This window comes from Triticum aestivum, chromosome 3A (assembly GCF_018294505.1).
Source record: "Triticum aestivum cultivar Chinese Spring chromosome 3A, IWGSC CS RefSeq v2.1, whole genome shotgun sequence".
NCBI lineage: Eukaryota > Viridiplantae > Streptophyta > Magnoliopsida > Poales > Poaceae > Triticum > Triticum aestivum.
In genome coordinates, this window is record NC_057800.1 from 620,777,479 (window position 1) to 620,792,848 (window position 15,370).

General features: G+C 42.6%; 1 protein-coding gene across 5 annotated transcripts; it reads right to left on the reverse strand.

The window, feature by feature from the left end:
• Window positions 1-222: 222 nt before the first annotated feature.
• LOC123062643 (E3 ubiquitin-protein ligase BRE1-like 1) lies at window positions 223-12,917 on the reverse strand. 5 transcript variants are annotated; one of them, XM_044486244.1, is made up of 20 exons: window positions 12,435-12,905; window positions 11,323-11,442; window positions 9,471-9,632; window positions 9,302-9,389; window positions 8,845-9,048; window positions 8,568-8,735; window positions 7,575-7,768; window positions 7,407-7,490; window positions 6,816-6,935; window positions 6,541-6,727; window positions 6,286-6,446; window positions 6,122-6,193; window positions 5,885-5,961; window positions 5,397-5,591; window positions 5,155-5,227; window positions 4,992-5,078; window positions 2,760-2,897; window positions 2,479-2,681; window positions 2,228-2,393; window positions 1,671-2,045 (listed from the first exon to the last, which is right to left on the reverse strand). In XM_044486244.1, the coding sequence occupies exons 1-20, from the start codon at window positions 12,435-12,437 to the stop codon at window positions 1,914-1,916; spliced, it is 2,634 nt and encodes an 877-aa protein (XP_044342179.1). In that variant the 5' UTR covers window positions 12,438-12,905; the 3' UTR covers window positions 1,671-1,913. The 5 variants fall into 5 exon arrangements, 4 of the variants coding, with proteins under 4 accessions (XP_044342181.1, XP_044342179.1, XP_044342180.1 ...); XM_044486245.1 differs by lacking the exon at window positions 11,323-11,442 and having other exon boundaries at window positions 12,435-12,902; XM_044486246.1 differs by lacking the exons at window positions 1,671-2,045; window positions 2,228-2,393; window positions 2,479-2,681; window positions 2,760-2,897 and adding exons at window positions 223-309; window positions 490-585 and having other exon boundaries at window positions 12,435-12,917.
• Between the last annotated feature and the right edge of the window lie 2,453 nt (window positions 12,918-15,370).

The window sequence follows — 15,370 nt, forward strand, 5'->3', positions numbered from 1 at the left end:
GTTTCTTCTGATCAGGCAGGTGCTACAGGCACTCAAAAGTTGTCATCAGGCAAATGGGCGATTGCATAAGAACTGACTAACAGCTCTTTTGGCATCAAGATTTCCTAGAGTTGTGAAAATATTTGTACAAACTCAAAAAATGCCAATAATAGCATGAGATAGAAAGGCTTCAGGAACCACCAAAGATGGTAGGGAATTAAGAGTGACGAAGAGCCAACAAATATCTAGCAATTGGAATTATGCAACCAACCCTGTGAAGGAGTTAATGGTGGCAGAGGCATTCTCTGGCTTGCGTTCGAACAGAGACCCCTGCAATAAGACAACTCATAATGGGTCTCATACAGTCATACTATAAGTAATTAATACAGTTTTATGTTAAACATGATGGGAGTGTAACATTAATGTGAAATATTAAAAGTTACAGAAGTGAACAAAATCCAGAAGTAATCAATACAGTTTTATGTTAAACATGATGGTAGGAGCAATTACCTTTGCACATGCATAACCTGTTGTAAGAGTATAGTGTTTCATAGATTTGCCTCTCAGGCTATTTTTCTCTCGAAACGGAGGTATAGACTGAGTCTCCTGCAGAAGCACAAATATATTAGTAAAGCATTTTTCACAGAACAAAACCTTGTACTAACTACAAAATGCGAATGTTTAGTTTAAAAGTTTAAACAGCGACAGCAAATCTACAATTTGACTGCTAAACAACCAAAAATGGTTATTATCAGAGACAACATCAAAACCCAAAACTAATAGAAACATTTATCTAACTGTTGTGGTGGACATTTTCTCATGCATGTGCATGCTGAATGCTTACATGTTGAGAGAAATGGAAGGTTAATGGGTGCTAGCTATTTAGATATAGAAGATTTTTTGCTGCTTTTAGGCCCAGAACAACAAGGCATCTCCAACACAGCTAGGTTTAGGCTTAGGTTGACTGTTACACTATAATTTTCATAAGAGTAAAACTGCTATCTGCAGAAACAAATTAAAACTTTGCGCTCTCCGCAACAACAAATTAAATCTCTGCTCTCGGCAAAGAGAAAATTATGTGTTGATATCTGCATCAAAAACCATAGAAATTCCTGACGATGAACACATCTGAGGGAGGAGAAAACAAGGAAAACCCTGAACACGTCCAAGGGAGGAGAAAGCAAGGAAGCACGCTGCCGCCATCTTCTCCGAACCGTTGCGCTGCCTCCACCCCTCCCACCTGAGCCACCGCTGCCTCATATTCATGAGCAAGAGGGTTAGGAGAAGTGCCTTGGTTTTTTCTTTTGGCACAACATTCAGGTAGAATTCACAAGATGTAGGGGAGAGGATTTTACCCCGGTGGAACCCGATGGTTTGGGAGGGAATATGCGAGGTGTAAACCCAGCCAGATTTGTAATGCTGACAGAAATTGAAGAGGTTGTTCGACCAAGTTTCGGGCCCGGTCCAAACCAAGGCAGGGCTAACCAAACAGGGCAAAGGGGGAAATCCCACCGGGAGGGATGCCGCGGCACGGGTAGCGAAAGGTGCACACATATGCGCCTTAGATTTTCCAAGCATGCAATATATGGTACTCCCTCTATTCCATAATAGTTGCCTCTGATATAGTACAAACTAATATGGAACGGAGGGAGTATATTTTTGCATTAACCCCCTTTCCTTGACATATCAAATAGTAGAATAATAAAATGTATATGCAAACTAAGACTACCAGCTATTTCATCAACAAGAAAATTACAAGCTTTACAAAGGAGCGGCAAGCCACACTGGCATAGCACAAGCCACGGGCATTGTGCCTGCAACCTAAAGTATGCTATGGGTCCTCTTTGCAAAAATTTGGCTAGATAAGCTACATTTTCCACTGAACCAAGCAAGCGGCACTTCAGTAACTTGTCCTAGATGACCCCACTGCAGCATCATATATAAATCGGCTTCACATCATTGGCCCCAAAGCTTAATCCACAGGAAGGACATCTTCGCTGGCGGTTTCGAAGCAACTTCTGTATACAGTCATTGCAGAAAAGATGGTAGCACTTGGTGATCACGACCTAAACGGCACCGAAGAACGAGTTGTCAGATTTGATATGGTGGCCAAGGTTATACTCCCTCCGTTCCGAATTACTTGTCGCGGGTATGGATGCATCTAGATGTATTTTAGTTCTAGATACATTCATTTATGCGACGAGTAATTTGGAACGGAGGGAGTAGAAATGAAGGCAGCACTATTCACCTCTTTCTGTCGGTCGCGGCAGACACCGCACTTCAATATTCCCCTGTACTCATTGACCTCCTGATGAACCTTTTCCAACAACGACGAGGCTTCTGTCTTCACTCTAAGAGAACTAGCTTTCCTTGACATCGATTCCAAGTCATCCTCAATTCTCCTCTTACTAAACCTGGAAAACATCATTCAACTTGTGACACGAAGAAACTTGGAAGTCACATGGAGTATGGAGAGAATAAATCTCTGTAAACAATTACCTATCCTTCTCTAGTTCTACAAGCAACCCAGCAACTTCTAGTCGATTCCTCCCAACCTTGGCTTGTACTTCATCCATTGACGGTCTCAATTGTTGAGCCTCTCCCTGTAGATCCACCAGCTTTCGTTGAGCATTGCCTGAAGATACAGAATGTCGCCGTCCATCCTCTGAAAGTCTCCCTATCTGCTCTGACCAAACTTTTAACTGCAAATGGGCAAGGAAAAACATGCGTTCAGCACTCCCTAAAATATGATGTTCTCCCTTTTATGCGTTAAAATTTACCTTGTCGTCTAACTGGGCAACTTTATCTTTGTAGAGATTCATCAAGCTCTTTGCCTGCCGTAAATTCCTGTTCAGGTTGCATACCCCTAAATGCAAAGTATCCTGTGCCTGTTTCACCTTAACGCCTTCCATAAAGATCTGTAGTACCATGTAATCATAAGATGGTGCAGTACAGGTCACTGTTCAAAAAGATTCTTATATTTCTATCTCCGACAAATAAAGATAAACATGACTCTAGAATGACCATGGTCGGTTTTTCTTGTGAAAGCTATGCTGATTAATCAGCCAAATATGCGCACACATTAATAATTTGAAGTTTTCTACACAACTTCAGTATGTAGCAGTAGCACCACACCTTCTCTCTGTTGTATAACCGTAGCTGTCATTTGTTGCTGAACAGAAGTTGGGAATGTAGGCAGACTGACTACAACAAAAACATTACTTATTTTCAAGATATTGCTCCATCCAACTTGAGCATGTGTTCACCATTTAGACAGACCATCATGCCAGTTCGACTATTCAAGCAAAGACCATCATACCAGTCAGTAAAAATAAAGTGATAAAATAGTATGTTGCAGAATAGTCGAACTGACTAGCTGGCAACAAAATGACATGGAAGATGATGTTGCCAAAGAAAATGGAACAGATTCTTGTGCTTTTGCGCAAAGTATGCCAGTTTCTGCTCCCTGCACGACCAAATCAAGAGTCATCATTGACCTTTGCTTGTGTTATCCATCTACTCCCTCCGTTCCGATTTACTCGTCGTGGTTTTAGTTCAAATTTGAACTAAAACCACGACAAGTAAACCGGAACGGAGGGAGTATTACCATACCAGTTTGTCACATCAACAAGAGATCAGCACTAATCCCACAGTCGCAGCATTGGCATGTTACTTCCATAAAAGACGATTGGCACAGGAAGGATCAGTTCCTTAGAAATAGATATAGAAAATAGCCAATTGTATTGGAGACTTGGACTCACGGCCTTGTCTCAGTCAACCCCCTCATCTTGCCTTTTATTTCTCCAGCCACCTAGATTTATCTCAGTCTGGATCAAAACCCACTGCCGAAGTGGCCTGGAACTGTCTGGGTGCCACTGGTTATTGGCTCAAAGTATATATATCGTTTGCATCTCCTCTTTTCTCCCATCTTCCTCCCTCCTCTATCCTCTTCTCTTTCTTGTCTGCCTTCCTCTCCAAGCAGTATGGGAATGCTTTGGATGCCATCCTAGCGCGTCTTCTCCCTTACAGCTGCTGCAGATCAGAAGGAAGCGGCATGGAGAAGGGTAGGCTACACAGATGGAGAGGCAGGCAATGTCCTAAATTTTCAAGCAGAAGGAAGGTGAGCATGGTGATTCACGGCAAGGCATCAACTCAAGTAGTGATGCTGACAGCTTTGGTTAGGGCGGGGTCAATGGCCTCGAGGAATTGACGAGGATACAAGATGTTTATTGTGTTGTCCTGGTTCAAAAAGCAAAGAGGAAGGATGCCACACTAATTCTGCCACACACACAGGGTCCACATGGCTGGCATTGGGGTGGTGCATATCTATACCAAACCGAAAAACCAAACCAGAAAAAACCATGCTGAACCAAAACAAAAGGTTTGGTTAGTCCAGTTTTGTAAACACAAAGGAGTTAGCGGACTGGGCCAGCGAGCTTGTATTCAGCTTGTAAGTGGTCGTGCGTGCTCATGAAATCAAGCCTAAGTTGATACTCGCAGAAGGGAACTTGAAGCCTGCTATTTGGTTATGTGTCTTGAAAGTTTAGTTGGTTATGATCTTATCCAGGTTTCATGTTGGTTATACAAGCACAATTTGAGTAATTATCCATGCTCAAAACAGAATTCTGTTGAAGTTTAGTACCAATATGTCTGGTTTCAACAAATAAACCAGGGGTTTAATCCGCCATGCTCAAAAGAAAAATATGATGCTCCAGCTCTACTTTTTTGTTAATCTGATGTCAGGAGATTATAATGCTCTGGTGGGTATCATGACAAAATTACCATTACCGACATGAAACCTGGATAAGATCATGGTGGCAATCTAAACCTTCTAGTTGCATATTTAAGTTACTGTTGGCATGTAGTTATGGGAACTGAAGTAAAAAACAAGCTTTAAGTGAAACCAAAGTCATCGTGAACATAAGTGGGTGGTTTAAGATTACACTAATTAATGTTGAAGACAAGGATACATCAACATGAACACAGAACAGCAACTGAGTCCATAAAATTACCTTTGTATTGTGGTCATCTCTCTCAATAATTTGCTGTAGCAATTGTTGATTTTGTGTTTGTATATCTTCATATGCTTGCCCAATACTCTGAAACGTCAAAAATAAGCATTTCTAGAATGCTGATTTTCTGTATTTTTTACAAAGATGTAGAGATGAAACATACCTCAATCTCTGACAGGTACGCTTCACCTTCTTCATGTTTTGATTTCAATAATTCAGATAAACTACCAATATCCCTGTAACGCACAGGAAATTCACCAGTAAGCACCTTTTTCACCAGTAAAAATAGATGACGTATCCAGCTTCTGCCTACTTCAACACATGTGATGTCATATCACAGCAAAGTGTAGAGATTCCAAATATCCAGTAGAGAAACTACATCGGATAAGTATAAATAAAATGTACCTTCTGGCACTCTCCATCTTCCCCCTTAATTCAGCAATCTCAGCTTCACCACTTGCTAGTCTCTGCTGAGACATTGCTTCAGCTTCAATGGCTGCCTTAACACGCCGTTCTAGCCTACTCTCATCAAGAGAAGATTTGAGGCTATGGACATGAGCCCATTCACAATATTCTCTATCTTTGGACTCCAGCAAATCTCTGTCACAAAACAATAAGGGGTGGACATCAGAACAGTAGAAGTTTGTTTTAGTAGGACAACTGAATTTGGTACGTACTCCCTCTGTAAAGAAATATAAGAGTGTTTAGATCACTAAAGTAGTAATCTAAACACTCTTATATTTCTTTACGGAGTGAGTAATAAACAACGTTTAAAAGCTCAATACATTTTTTCGGATGATCTGGTCTCTAGACTAAATAGGAGAACAAACATAGTGGAACACGATAAATTTTAGAAGTAGTTTCATGAAAGATTTCTGCTGTAATAAAACCACCTTGAATCAGTAGAATCGCGTTTATACATTTCCACAAAGAGCTTCAACTCGCAATTCGTTTGCCTTAGTTCACAAATCTACACAGCATGTGAATTCAATGGTTCAAGAATTCATAAAAACAACATGAACGGAAATTAAAGAAACTAACTAAAACAAGCCATTTCCTGATGGCTGGTGAAGACAATGGAATCCAAAAAAAAAAATCTAGTTAAATCAGCAATTTTTTAGTATCGGTACCCTGGATCGTAGATCCCTTATCTCAGATCCAGCATGAGCAGATCTACATAATGATTCGTTGATAGTGTGCTCCTGTAAAGCACAAAATGAATAGCTTGAATTTAACTGAAACAGTCACAAAACACTCATAAACTTCTTCAACAAGCTCGTAAAAAGAAATTTACCTTTCTAGCCAGAATATCAGAAACAGAGTGAACTTCGGCTCGCAAAGAATGCAATTCTGAAGCATCATCCTTGTACTTGGATAATTCAGTTTGCATGGCACCCATTTCTCCTGGCAGTGATGACACCAGCGCTTTAAATTCTGATATGATTTGGTTCCGACCTGAACATTGAAAGTGTTTACTTATTTATATTTGGATATGGCCAGAAGAGAATAACTCAATGCTGTTAGCAAAGTCAAATAAGAATCATCATACCAGGTTCTCTCGAAGATTCTTCAAGTTTCAGCGCAAGCATATTCTTTTCATCAACTACTTTCTGCCGATTCTGTTCTAAAACTGCAATGCTTGACTCACAATTCAGAGATACCCTATGAGGAATTCCAGACAGATCAACTTTTACATTAACTTCCCTTTCTTGCCATATCATTTTATCCTTATTGACCTGAAAAGGCAAGTAGAAGCTTAGCCAAACATTACATAGCTGAGGCTCTTTGCTACATGACATGTAAATTATGCTGAGCAGTGACTACCTGTAATTTCTCTAATAGTGTTCGGCAGTGGTCCAACTCTGCTTGTGACTTTTGGAGTTGATCCTTCAGAACTTGGAAAGCTTTTGAAGAAGAAATGCTCTTAAAATCCATCAAAGTGTTCTGGTCATAAATAATAAATTACGAAGGTGAGGCTTGCAAGAATATTTTATGAAACACATCTTTCTTTACTCTAAGATTGACTCCAACGTGGAATCTCAATTAAGCCATGTTATCATTGAAATAGTAGCCAATAGATCAAACTCAAAGAAAATATTAACCTCAGATAAAATAATTAAACAATGCTTGATTAGGCATCTTTTAGTTGAGAGGATGGAAAATCAAAAATATAGATTTTGTAAAAAAAAACATCTCTTTTTGAACGTCTGTATGTCACCCTCTGGAGACTACAGATAATCTAGGGTTACTTTCGTTAGTGTTGGTACTTGGCAGGAAAGCAAATCCAAAAAAGCTGCAGCAAAGCACGGGTGGAAAATACTAGTACTACATATCACCCCTGGAACAACACTAAAAAAATGTGGAACAGCATTACTTCACTTGGTATTGGCACACCTAAACAAGCCACGTGCAAACCTGGAAGGTAGACAACTTGTTCAAAATTTCAATTCTGTCTTCGTGAAGTCTCCTTATTTCCACCAAACGTTGTGAAATCAGATCCTGATCCAAATAACAGAGCAAGCTACATTAGGTTCAGAGCAAACATAGGCAACACTGGAAGGTAAAAAAAAACTTAATATTTACCATAAACTCCTTGTGACATGCCTCTAGATCCTGCAATTCCTTTTGTTTGTCTCTGACATTATCCTCAGGCAAGCTTTTATTTCCTAAAGTTGGAAATAAGATTGGAGTACCATGTGTAGGGTCTCCCTGTGCTTTGAGGACTGCCAATTTGTGGTTGCTTTCTTCCAACTTAGCAACAGCACTTGCCAACTCCTCTTGAAAAGTTAAAAACATCTCAGTCAAGTCGATTTGACGATCCTTAACACTAGTTGCAAATAACATCATAGGAACATATATACTGTGCAAACATTGTCTAAATAGTTCCTCGCGTCTTATCAGTCTGAAGGGCCACTGTGTGACTAGGTTGGTCTAGTATGCAATACGGTTGAAGTGATCCGATAATCCTCAAAAACAAGGATCAGCGTATTATTGTTGCATAAGTACAGAAATCTTAGCAGAACAAAATAAACATTCCTACCTAGCCAGTACATCTCATCCTGGCTCAGTCCAGCATGCAGTGTGCTTCCAGTGAGGGAACCCCCGGCTCTGCCTCTCTTGCATATCCAGACCTCTTTTCCAGTCGCCTCTTTGTCCCAATCCAGCTGAGATCTCTCCATTCCTTCTGATCTCTCTCCAACTCTCTCCTGTCTATTATATATCCTCTCTCGACCCCTCTCGTCCCTCTCATCTCCATTCATCCTCTCTAAACCTTCCTATGTCAATGTCTGACCAGAGGTAGGAAGCGGTAGCAACTACGTGAGGCAAGAACAGCAGACAGGTGAAGAACGTTATGGTGGTAGGAACACGTCGAGGGATTGTCGGTGGGAAGGGATTTAAGGAGAGTGGGTGGTTAGATATTGATAGATTTGGTGGAAAGCATGATGCAGCGGCATATCAGAAGGGTATTGGCAGGTATGAAAGATGTCAAAATAATATATATAATAAGACATTAACAATCTGTCGTATGTAGCCATATCTATGTACGTAAAGCATCTCGTGTTTAAGCAAAGATACCTTTAAGGCGTTTCTGTTCAGCTTTGCTTCGAGCGTTTAAAAATCTCTCTTCGTGGTGCTTCTCTGTTAACCGCCTGTGCTTCAAGTGGAGATCACTAAGTTCTTGTATGGCATCATTAAGCTGTAGTGACAGCTCAGTACCAGTAGTTCGCAGTTCCCTACTACGCTCTGCAGTGAAGAAACAAAGAAAGGTAATGTTACCAAAGGGGTATGGAATTTTCAGTCCTTTAGCTGTAATTAATAAATAAATATTACCAAGGAAATGTGAAGAACAAACCATTTTCAGGTAATGCCGCAAAGAGATCTAACAGCGACTTCTTATTTGCATGCCATGAATCATTTGATGAGAACAATATATTCTGCAGCACATCAGTAGTTGACGAGTGTACATGGTTTTCCAAATGGCAACCTGAACTTTCTGTGGCACCTGTCTCAACAAGTCTGCTAAGGAAGTCCTTGTCTTTTGGGATGCATGCGCCATCTGAATAAGAAATTAGAAACTAAATCTTGTAATATTTGGCACAATATCTAAGTTTAGGATATTTCACAACCACCAACATAAATCAAATACAATAAAGTGCAAGCTTCATAGATTGCAAAAAAAAAACTTCATGCAGATCCTAACAAGAGTGGAGAAGACACATACACTGCTTCCATTACAACTTTTTATACATGAAGAAAAAAATAATTATTAGCTGACAATCAAATCAATTCAGGTAAGAAGAAAGTCATACCTGTAGACACGTTGCTAGGACCTGCACTGCAAGAAGGATTTTGAAATCCACTTTTGCAAACAGAAGTAGCCTTCAAATCTCTCACAAGCTGTTCAAGTATAGCATTTACCGTAAAGAAAAGGAAGCCTTGTGGTATTTTGCAGTAACAACAAGGTTGGTTTTAGCTTACATGCTCCCAAGACTTGTTAGCTAGATCTTGGGTCTCATGGTGAGCCTTCTGTTTCTGCTTGAGATCGTCAAATTTACCCTCGAGGGCATGGTACTCAAACTTATGGACTGCTAGCTGTTCTGAAAGCTTTTGGTTTCTGTATTTAAGTACAGCGAAATCAAGCTGCCAACCAGGAAGAAAGTTACAAGTTAACACCAAATATAGAAATATAGAGAATAATTAATGAAAATTGCAGTGTAGAAAAGGCACAAAGGAAATCCGGTTTATGAGCACGGCTTGGCAATACTGCTGTAACGAACGATGCAAGAACAAAATCTGCAGAAGAAAGTATGGCAAATAATAGAAGTGCATTAATGATCATATATCTGTTTTGTGCATCCATATGCACGGTGGTCTAAACATCGCAACATACACCAAATAGCAATTTATATCCAATTTTTTGCAAAGGTACATGTTATTGTATCCTCAATCGTCTCTCTAAATGCATGCTAGATTTGCTTCCATGGCGACGCGCCTTTTACCATATATATAACACCAACCATGTGTTGAACAATTTCAGCAGGACTTTTTAGGTCTAACTAAGGGAGGCAACATGTAAAGTTGCACAGTACACTTTGCAGTGAGATAAAGTTACGATTGACAAATGCAGATTTGACAACTGTTCATGCATATGTCAGTAGGCTGCCCATGCAACGCTCCAAGGTAAACCCTGAATGCAAGCAGGCTGGCTAATCCAGTAAAACCAGATATGCCCAAGGTAAAATAACTTATATTGCGATCTGAGAAGCTCCTGAACTAACCTGGCAATGTCGCTGACCCCAGCTACCTAATGTCCTGGCGACACGGCTTTTACTATATAACACCAATCATGCCCTGAACAATTTCAGCAAGACTTTTTAGGTCTAACTAAGGGAGACAACATGTAAAGTTGTACAGTACACTTTGCAGTTAGATAAAGTTACGACTGGACAAATGCGGATTTGACAACCATTCATGCGTATGTCAGTACGCTGCACATGCAACACTCCAAGGTAAATCCTGCACGCAAGCAGGCTGACCAATCCGGTAAAATCGGATATGCCAGGTAAAAGAGCTTATATTACGATCTGAGAAGCTCCTGAACTAACCTGGCAATGTCGCTGAACTCAGCTACCTAATAAAGGATACAAATAAAATTGAAGTAGCAAGCCTTTACAAACCAGCCTACTGCAAGCAAGCGTGAACTACTTGACAACTTGAAATGAGGAGTGTACCTTCTCGTCGTGAACAATAGCGGACTGCCTAAAGACTCTAAATGAGGTGTATATGTAACAGCGAGACAATTAGGTCTAACTAAGGCAAGAAAAGAAGTTGTGCATCAAACCTTACAGTGAGGTAAAACTGCGGCTGAAAAAGTATGGACATGCAAACCGCTAGTGGGACACGCATGCAAGGCGCAACTGGATTGCCAAAAACCGGCTTAAACAGACATGTAGCCCTAGGTAAAATGACTCTGTGTGACGTAATAACTGTTATTGAGATTTCAGAAGCTCCTATAGATTCATGAACTACCCTGGCAACAGTGGCGGATCTAGGGGTGGGTGGTGGGGGCCATGCCCCCCACAATTTTTTTTTGCAAATTTACTTTTACTAGTGCATATTTATATACATTTATGCCCATTTTTGTGCCGTTCAACCATGATATCCCATCCTTGCCCTCACATTGGCAAGATTCTAGATCCACCACTGCCTAGCAAGGTCGTTGACCTGGACTACCTTATGCACGATCAAAACAGTTGAAGTAACAAGTCAACACACAGTTGCCTACCTTAACAATAGTGAACTACTTAGAGACTTCAAATGAGGCGTATACCTTCTTGTCGTCGGAGGAAGGCGGAAGCGCTGGGCGCTTGGCGGGAGATACAAAGGAGTCAGAGAGCCGCCGATTCCGATCGGGCTCACCAGTGCTGCCCATAGGTCCAAGCCTGACCAGCTGTCCCGCCTCGTCCAATCCGCCGCATGCGGAGTACACTAAAGTCAGAAAAACCCGAACCAATCCTCGGGACAACACTAGTCCAACCCGACGCCACAACCCAAACCCTACCCGACCATGCGATCAATCAGAAGCAGCAAATTTGTGAGGGTTTGCTCGCGGAACGGAGCCGAGGGGAATTGGTAACTGTACTGTGCGGCTTAATTTGGGATTACAGGGGGTCAGATCGGATCGAGGAGATGAGAGGGTAAGAATTAGCGGTAGTTTGGTGTGCAGTGCGTATGCGTGTACTGTGTGAAGAGTCTAGGCTCTGGGGATTGGAGAGGAAGAGGGAGGGGAGGAGGAAGAGACGGCGAGCGAAAAAAGAGTCATTTTACCTAGGGCTATAAGTCTGTTTAAGTCGGTTTTGGCAATCCAGTTGCGCCTTGCATGCGTGTCCCACTATAATGGTTGGCATGCCCATACTTGTTCAGCTGCAATTTTATCTCACTGCAAAGTTTGGTGCACAACTTCTCTTCTTGCCTTAGTTAGACCTAAAGGGTGAAATTGCATACAACTCAGCAATGTGTGAAAGTGCATACGAGTCAGCAATGCTGGTCAATAGTACAAACGCCACCAAGTTTCCAAAAAGATTAAAATCTATTATGAACAAAAAGGGACATCTTCTAAAAGCGGATCACTAGCCAGTTAGTTCTAATTGCAGATGACTCCTGACTACTAATTCTTGACTGCAATCATGTCATTTTCTACAGCATCTTCTTTTTTTCCTTCATAGGAACAAATACTCTAATTAAGAATAGTGCAAAATAACAGGCAGTATGTAGTGGCATAAGCTTCGCCATGTACCTTTCACCATGAGAATCTATCTACCTAACTATATATGCTTCATATCATTTCCAGAGAGAAAAAATGAGATGTGGCACATTATTTAGCTCTGGCATCAGTCGGAAGATAATTCAAGCAATCTTGTAAAAAAAACTTGTTTCACTCACCATGGGAAAAGCAAACTTCAGGAGGGGATGCAGAGGTGAGCTTCAGGTGGACAGGGAGCACCGAGGCGGATGCAGGGCATTAGGGGAGCGGCGAGACGAAGAGCGCCGTGAGATGGACGGTGCGGAGAGATGCAGGGCGCGGCGAGGCGGCGCCGGGTGGCAGTAGCTGCAGGGGGTGAGGAGAGGCGTGATGAGCTGGTGGAGGGGTTTCTGAAGAGGGGGGGAGAGGCGGGATGAGCTGGTGGTGGGGTGGGGGGTTGCTGGAGAGGGGGAGGCCGGCGATGGGCGGCGGCGCTGGGTTAGGAGAGGCGGGGTTGCTGCAGGGGGGGCGGGGGAGGGGGAGGCCGGCGACGGGTGGCGGCGCTAGGTGAAGAGAGGCGGGTTGCTGCAGGGGAGCAGGGGAGGGGGGAGGTCGATGGCGGGTGGCGCCGGCGGCGGAGCTGGGTGAGGAGGCGCAGGCCGCGCTCGGGGCGAGAAAAGCAGGCTGGTGGATTAGGTTTTTTTTTTAGTGTCTATACTATATTCATCAGCTAGCTCATTTCATTCGGGCATCAGTCAGATTCTCATTTTACTACCCAGCAGCGTGGACCCACATATCTCATACCAATGTGAATTCTCTAACTTGGAGGAGCCAAGTAAGAGACTAGACAACTAGCAATCCCTCCCTTCTTCTCTCGAAGTGACACAACCTAAGCAGTTTTGTTTTTGCCCCTTGCGTGGCGGTTGGTTCTGTGGCGATTTCTTAGGCAACTATGTCCGCGCCCTAGGATTTCTTCGTCGGAGATCCAACTGCCGCTGGAGATTGGTGTTCCTAGCTGCGCCAACTGTCGTCCTCGTGATTGTGTGGGTTCTAAAGGTTGAAGACACATTCGCTAGTTTCGTTGGTTTTAGACTCCACATCCACAAACCCTAGTCACCATAAACCTTTTGTTTAGCAAATTCAAAATTCTCATAAACCTTTTGTACGATCTAGAGGCGTACAGTCGTAATACACTTGTTCCTCACTAGACAGGTGATTGGGGGTAAGAAGGGAGATGGCGTGCATGGACAAGGTAAAGGGGCTGATGAAGAAACTCAAGCTGTCGGGGGCGAAGAAGAAAAGAGTCGAGATTGGATGGATCGGAGGAGGAAATGGAGGAGCGCTGGAACCACAAGCACTCGGCAAACTACTCTCCGAGAAGCCAGCGTTTGCGGGCGGAATTGTTGCAGCGTTGGGACAAGCTTGGTGGCCGATGCGGGGAGTTGACTGTAAGAGTCTCGGTGATAACATCTTTTTGTTCACATTCTGTCGTGGAATTGTCATGGCAGATGTCCTAGCAAAAGGACTTAGTCGTAGGGCCATCGCAACTACGAAGCTTAAAGGGGTTAATCGGGACAAGGGACACGAGAGGTTTTATACTAGTTCGGCCCCTTACGATGAAGGTAAAAGCCTACGTCTAGTTGTGTTTGTAATTACTGAGGTTTCGATCACCAAGAGGCTAATCCGCCGGCTTGGCTATCGATCTCTTGTTTCTTGCCCTAAGCCGCCACCGGGTCGTCCCCTTATATACATGGGTTGATGCTTGGCGGCCTACGGAGTCCCGGCCGGCTCATAAAGCATGCCCGGCTCGGTGACTTCTTTTATATGCCTTTCCTTACAAGTCTTTCCTTACATACGGCGGTTTACAATATTGGGCCTTAAGCCGCCTCTGGGCTTAGGCCTTCTATAAGCCTTAATAAACTACCGCCTTGAATCTTTACTGGGCTTTCTTTGTGACCCGCCATTAGGGCTGACCCGGCCCCTCCTCGGCGGGTCATACCTGGTAGCTATATCCCCAACATTAGGCCCCAGGTTGACTCTGAACTTTGTTCTTTGTCAATCTTCAATACTTAGACAAGATCCATTTTCCTTTCTTCGTAGAGATTTTTGTAACCCTCCATGACGTCATTTCTTGAAAACACGAAAAACTATTATGACATCATCTCTCAACGAATCTTTATTCTTTAATGCCTTCCGAGAATCGAGGCGTCCGTTTAGTTGGATAATCATTATTTGAGTCTTCCTCGATTTTTGTGCCCGCCTGTTTGCTTATCCCCTTATAAATAGGCATGCCCCGGTCTTTCTCATTCTTCTCTCTTCTTCGTCTTCTTCCTCTCGCAACCCCCGCTGCTGCTCGAGCTCCGCCACCATCAGAGAGCACCTCACCTCCGTCGACTTTGGCCGCTGCATCGACCGGAATCAGTCGAGAGAACGGCGGCGACTCTTCGCGGAAGATCTGTGGCTGTAAGCGTTTCCCTTCTTGCTCATCAGATCTGCATTAGGGCTTTCTAGGTTTCTGCATGTTCTTCGCAGTTCATCGCAATTTCTTCGTAGTTCTTCCCCGGCAGCCTCTTCTTGATCCAAAAAGAGATATATGCTTGTGCGGTAGTTGTTTTGTGCTTACTCTTGATACTAGTAGATCCCTTTTTCCAGTATAAAGGCCTCATTAGGACTCACAAACTCATTTGCGCTAGACTTTTAGGTCTAGAATTTTTTCCATTTTGAATAGCCATTTGATCTGGAATAATATCAAGCAGTTAGAAAACTTGTTTGTCTCAACACTTAGCCAAATCTGCTTTCTCAAATATCTGTAGTCATGGCTGTTGGAAATATGCCCTAGAGGCAATAATAAATTGGTTATTATTATATTTCCTTGTTCATGATAATCGTTTATTATCCATGCTAGAATTGTATTGATAGGAAACTCAGATACATGTGTGGATACATAGACAACACCATGTCCCTAGTAAGCCTCTAGTTGACTAGCTCGTTGATCAATAGATGGTTACGGTTTCCTGACCATGGACATTGGATGTCGTTGATAACGGGATCACATCATTAGGAGAATGATGTGATGGACAAGACCCAATCCTAAGCCTAGCACAAAGATCGTGTAGTTCGTATGCTAAAGCTTTTC

Coding starts and splice junctions, on each gene's coding strand:
- LOC123062643 (XM_044486244.1), bottom strand. Junction 9,633..11,322: donor CTTCCTCCGACGACAAGAAG/GTATACGCCTCA, acceptor CCTGGTTGGCAG/CTTGATTTCGCTGTACTTAA. Junction 6,936..7,406: donor ACAAGTTGTCTACCTTCCAG/GTTTGCACGTGG, acceptor ATTTATGACCAG/AACACTTTGATGGATTTTAA.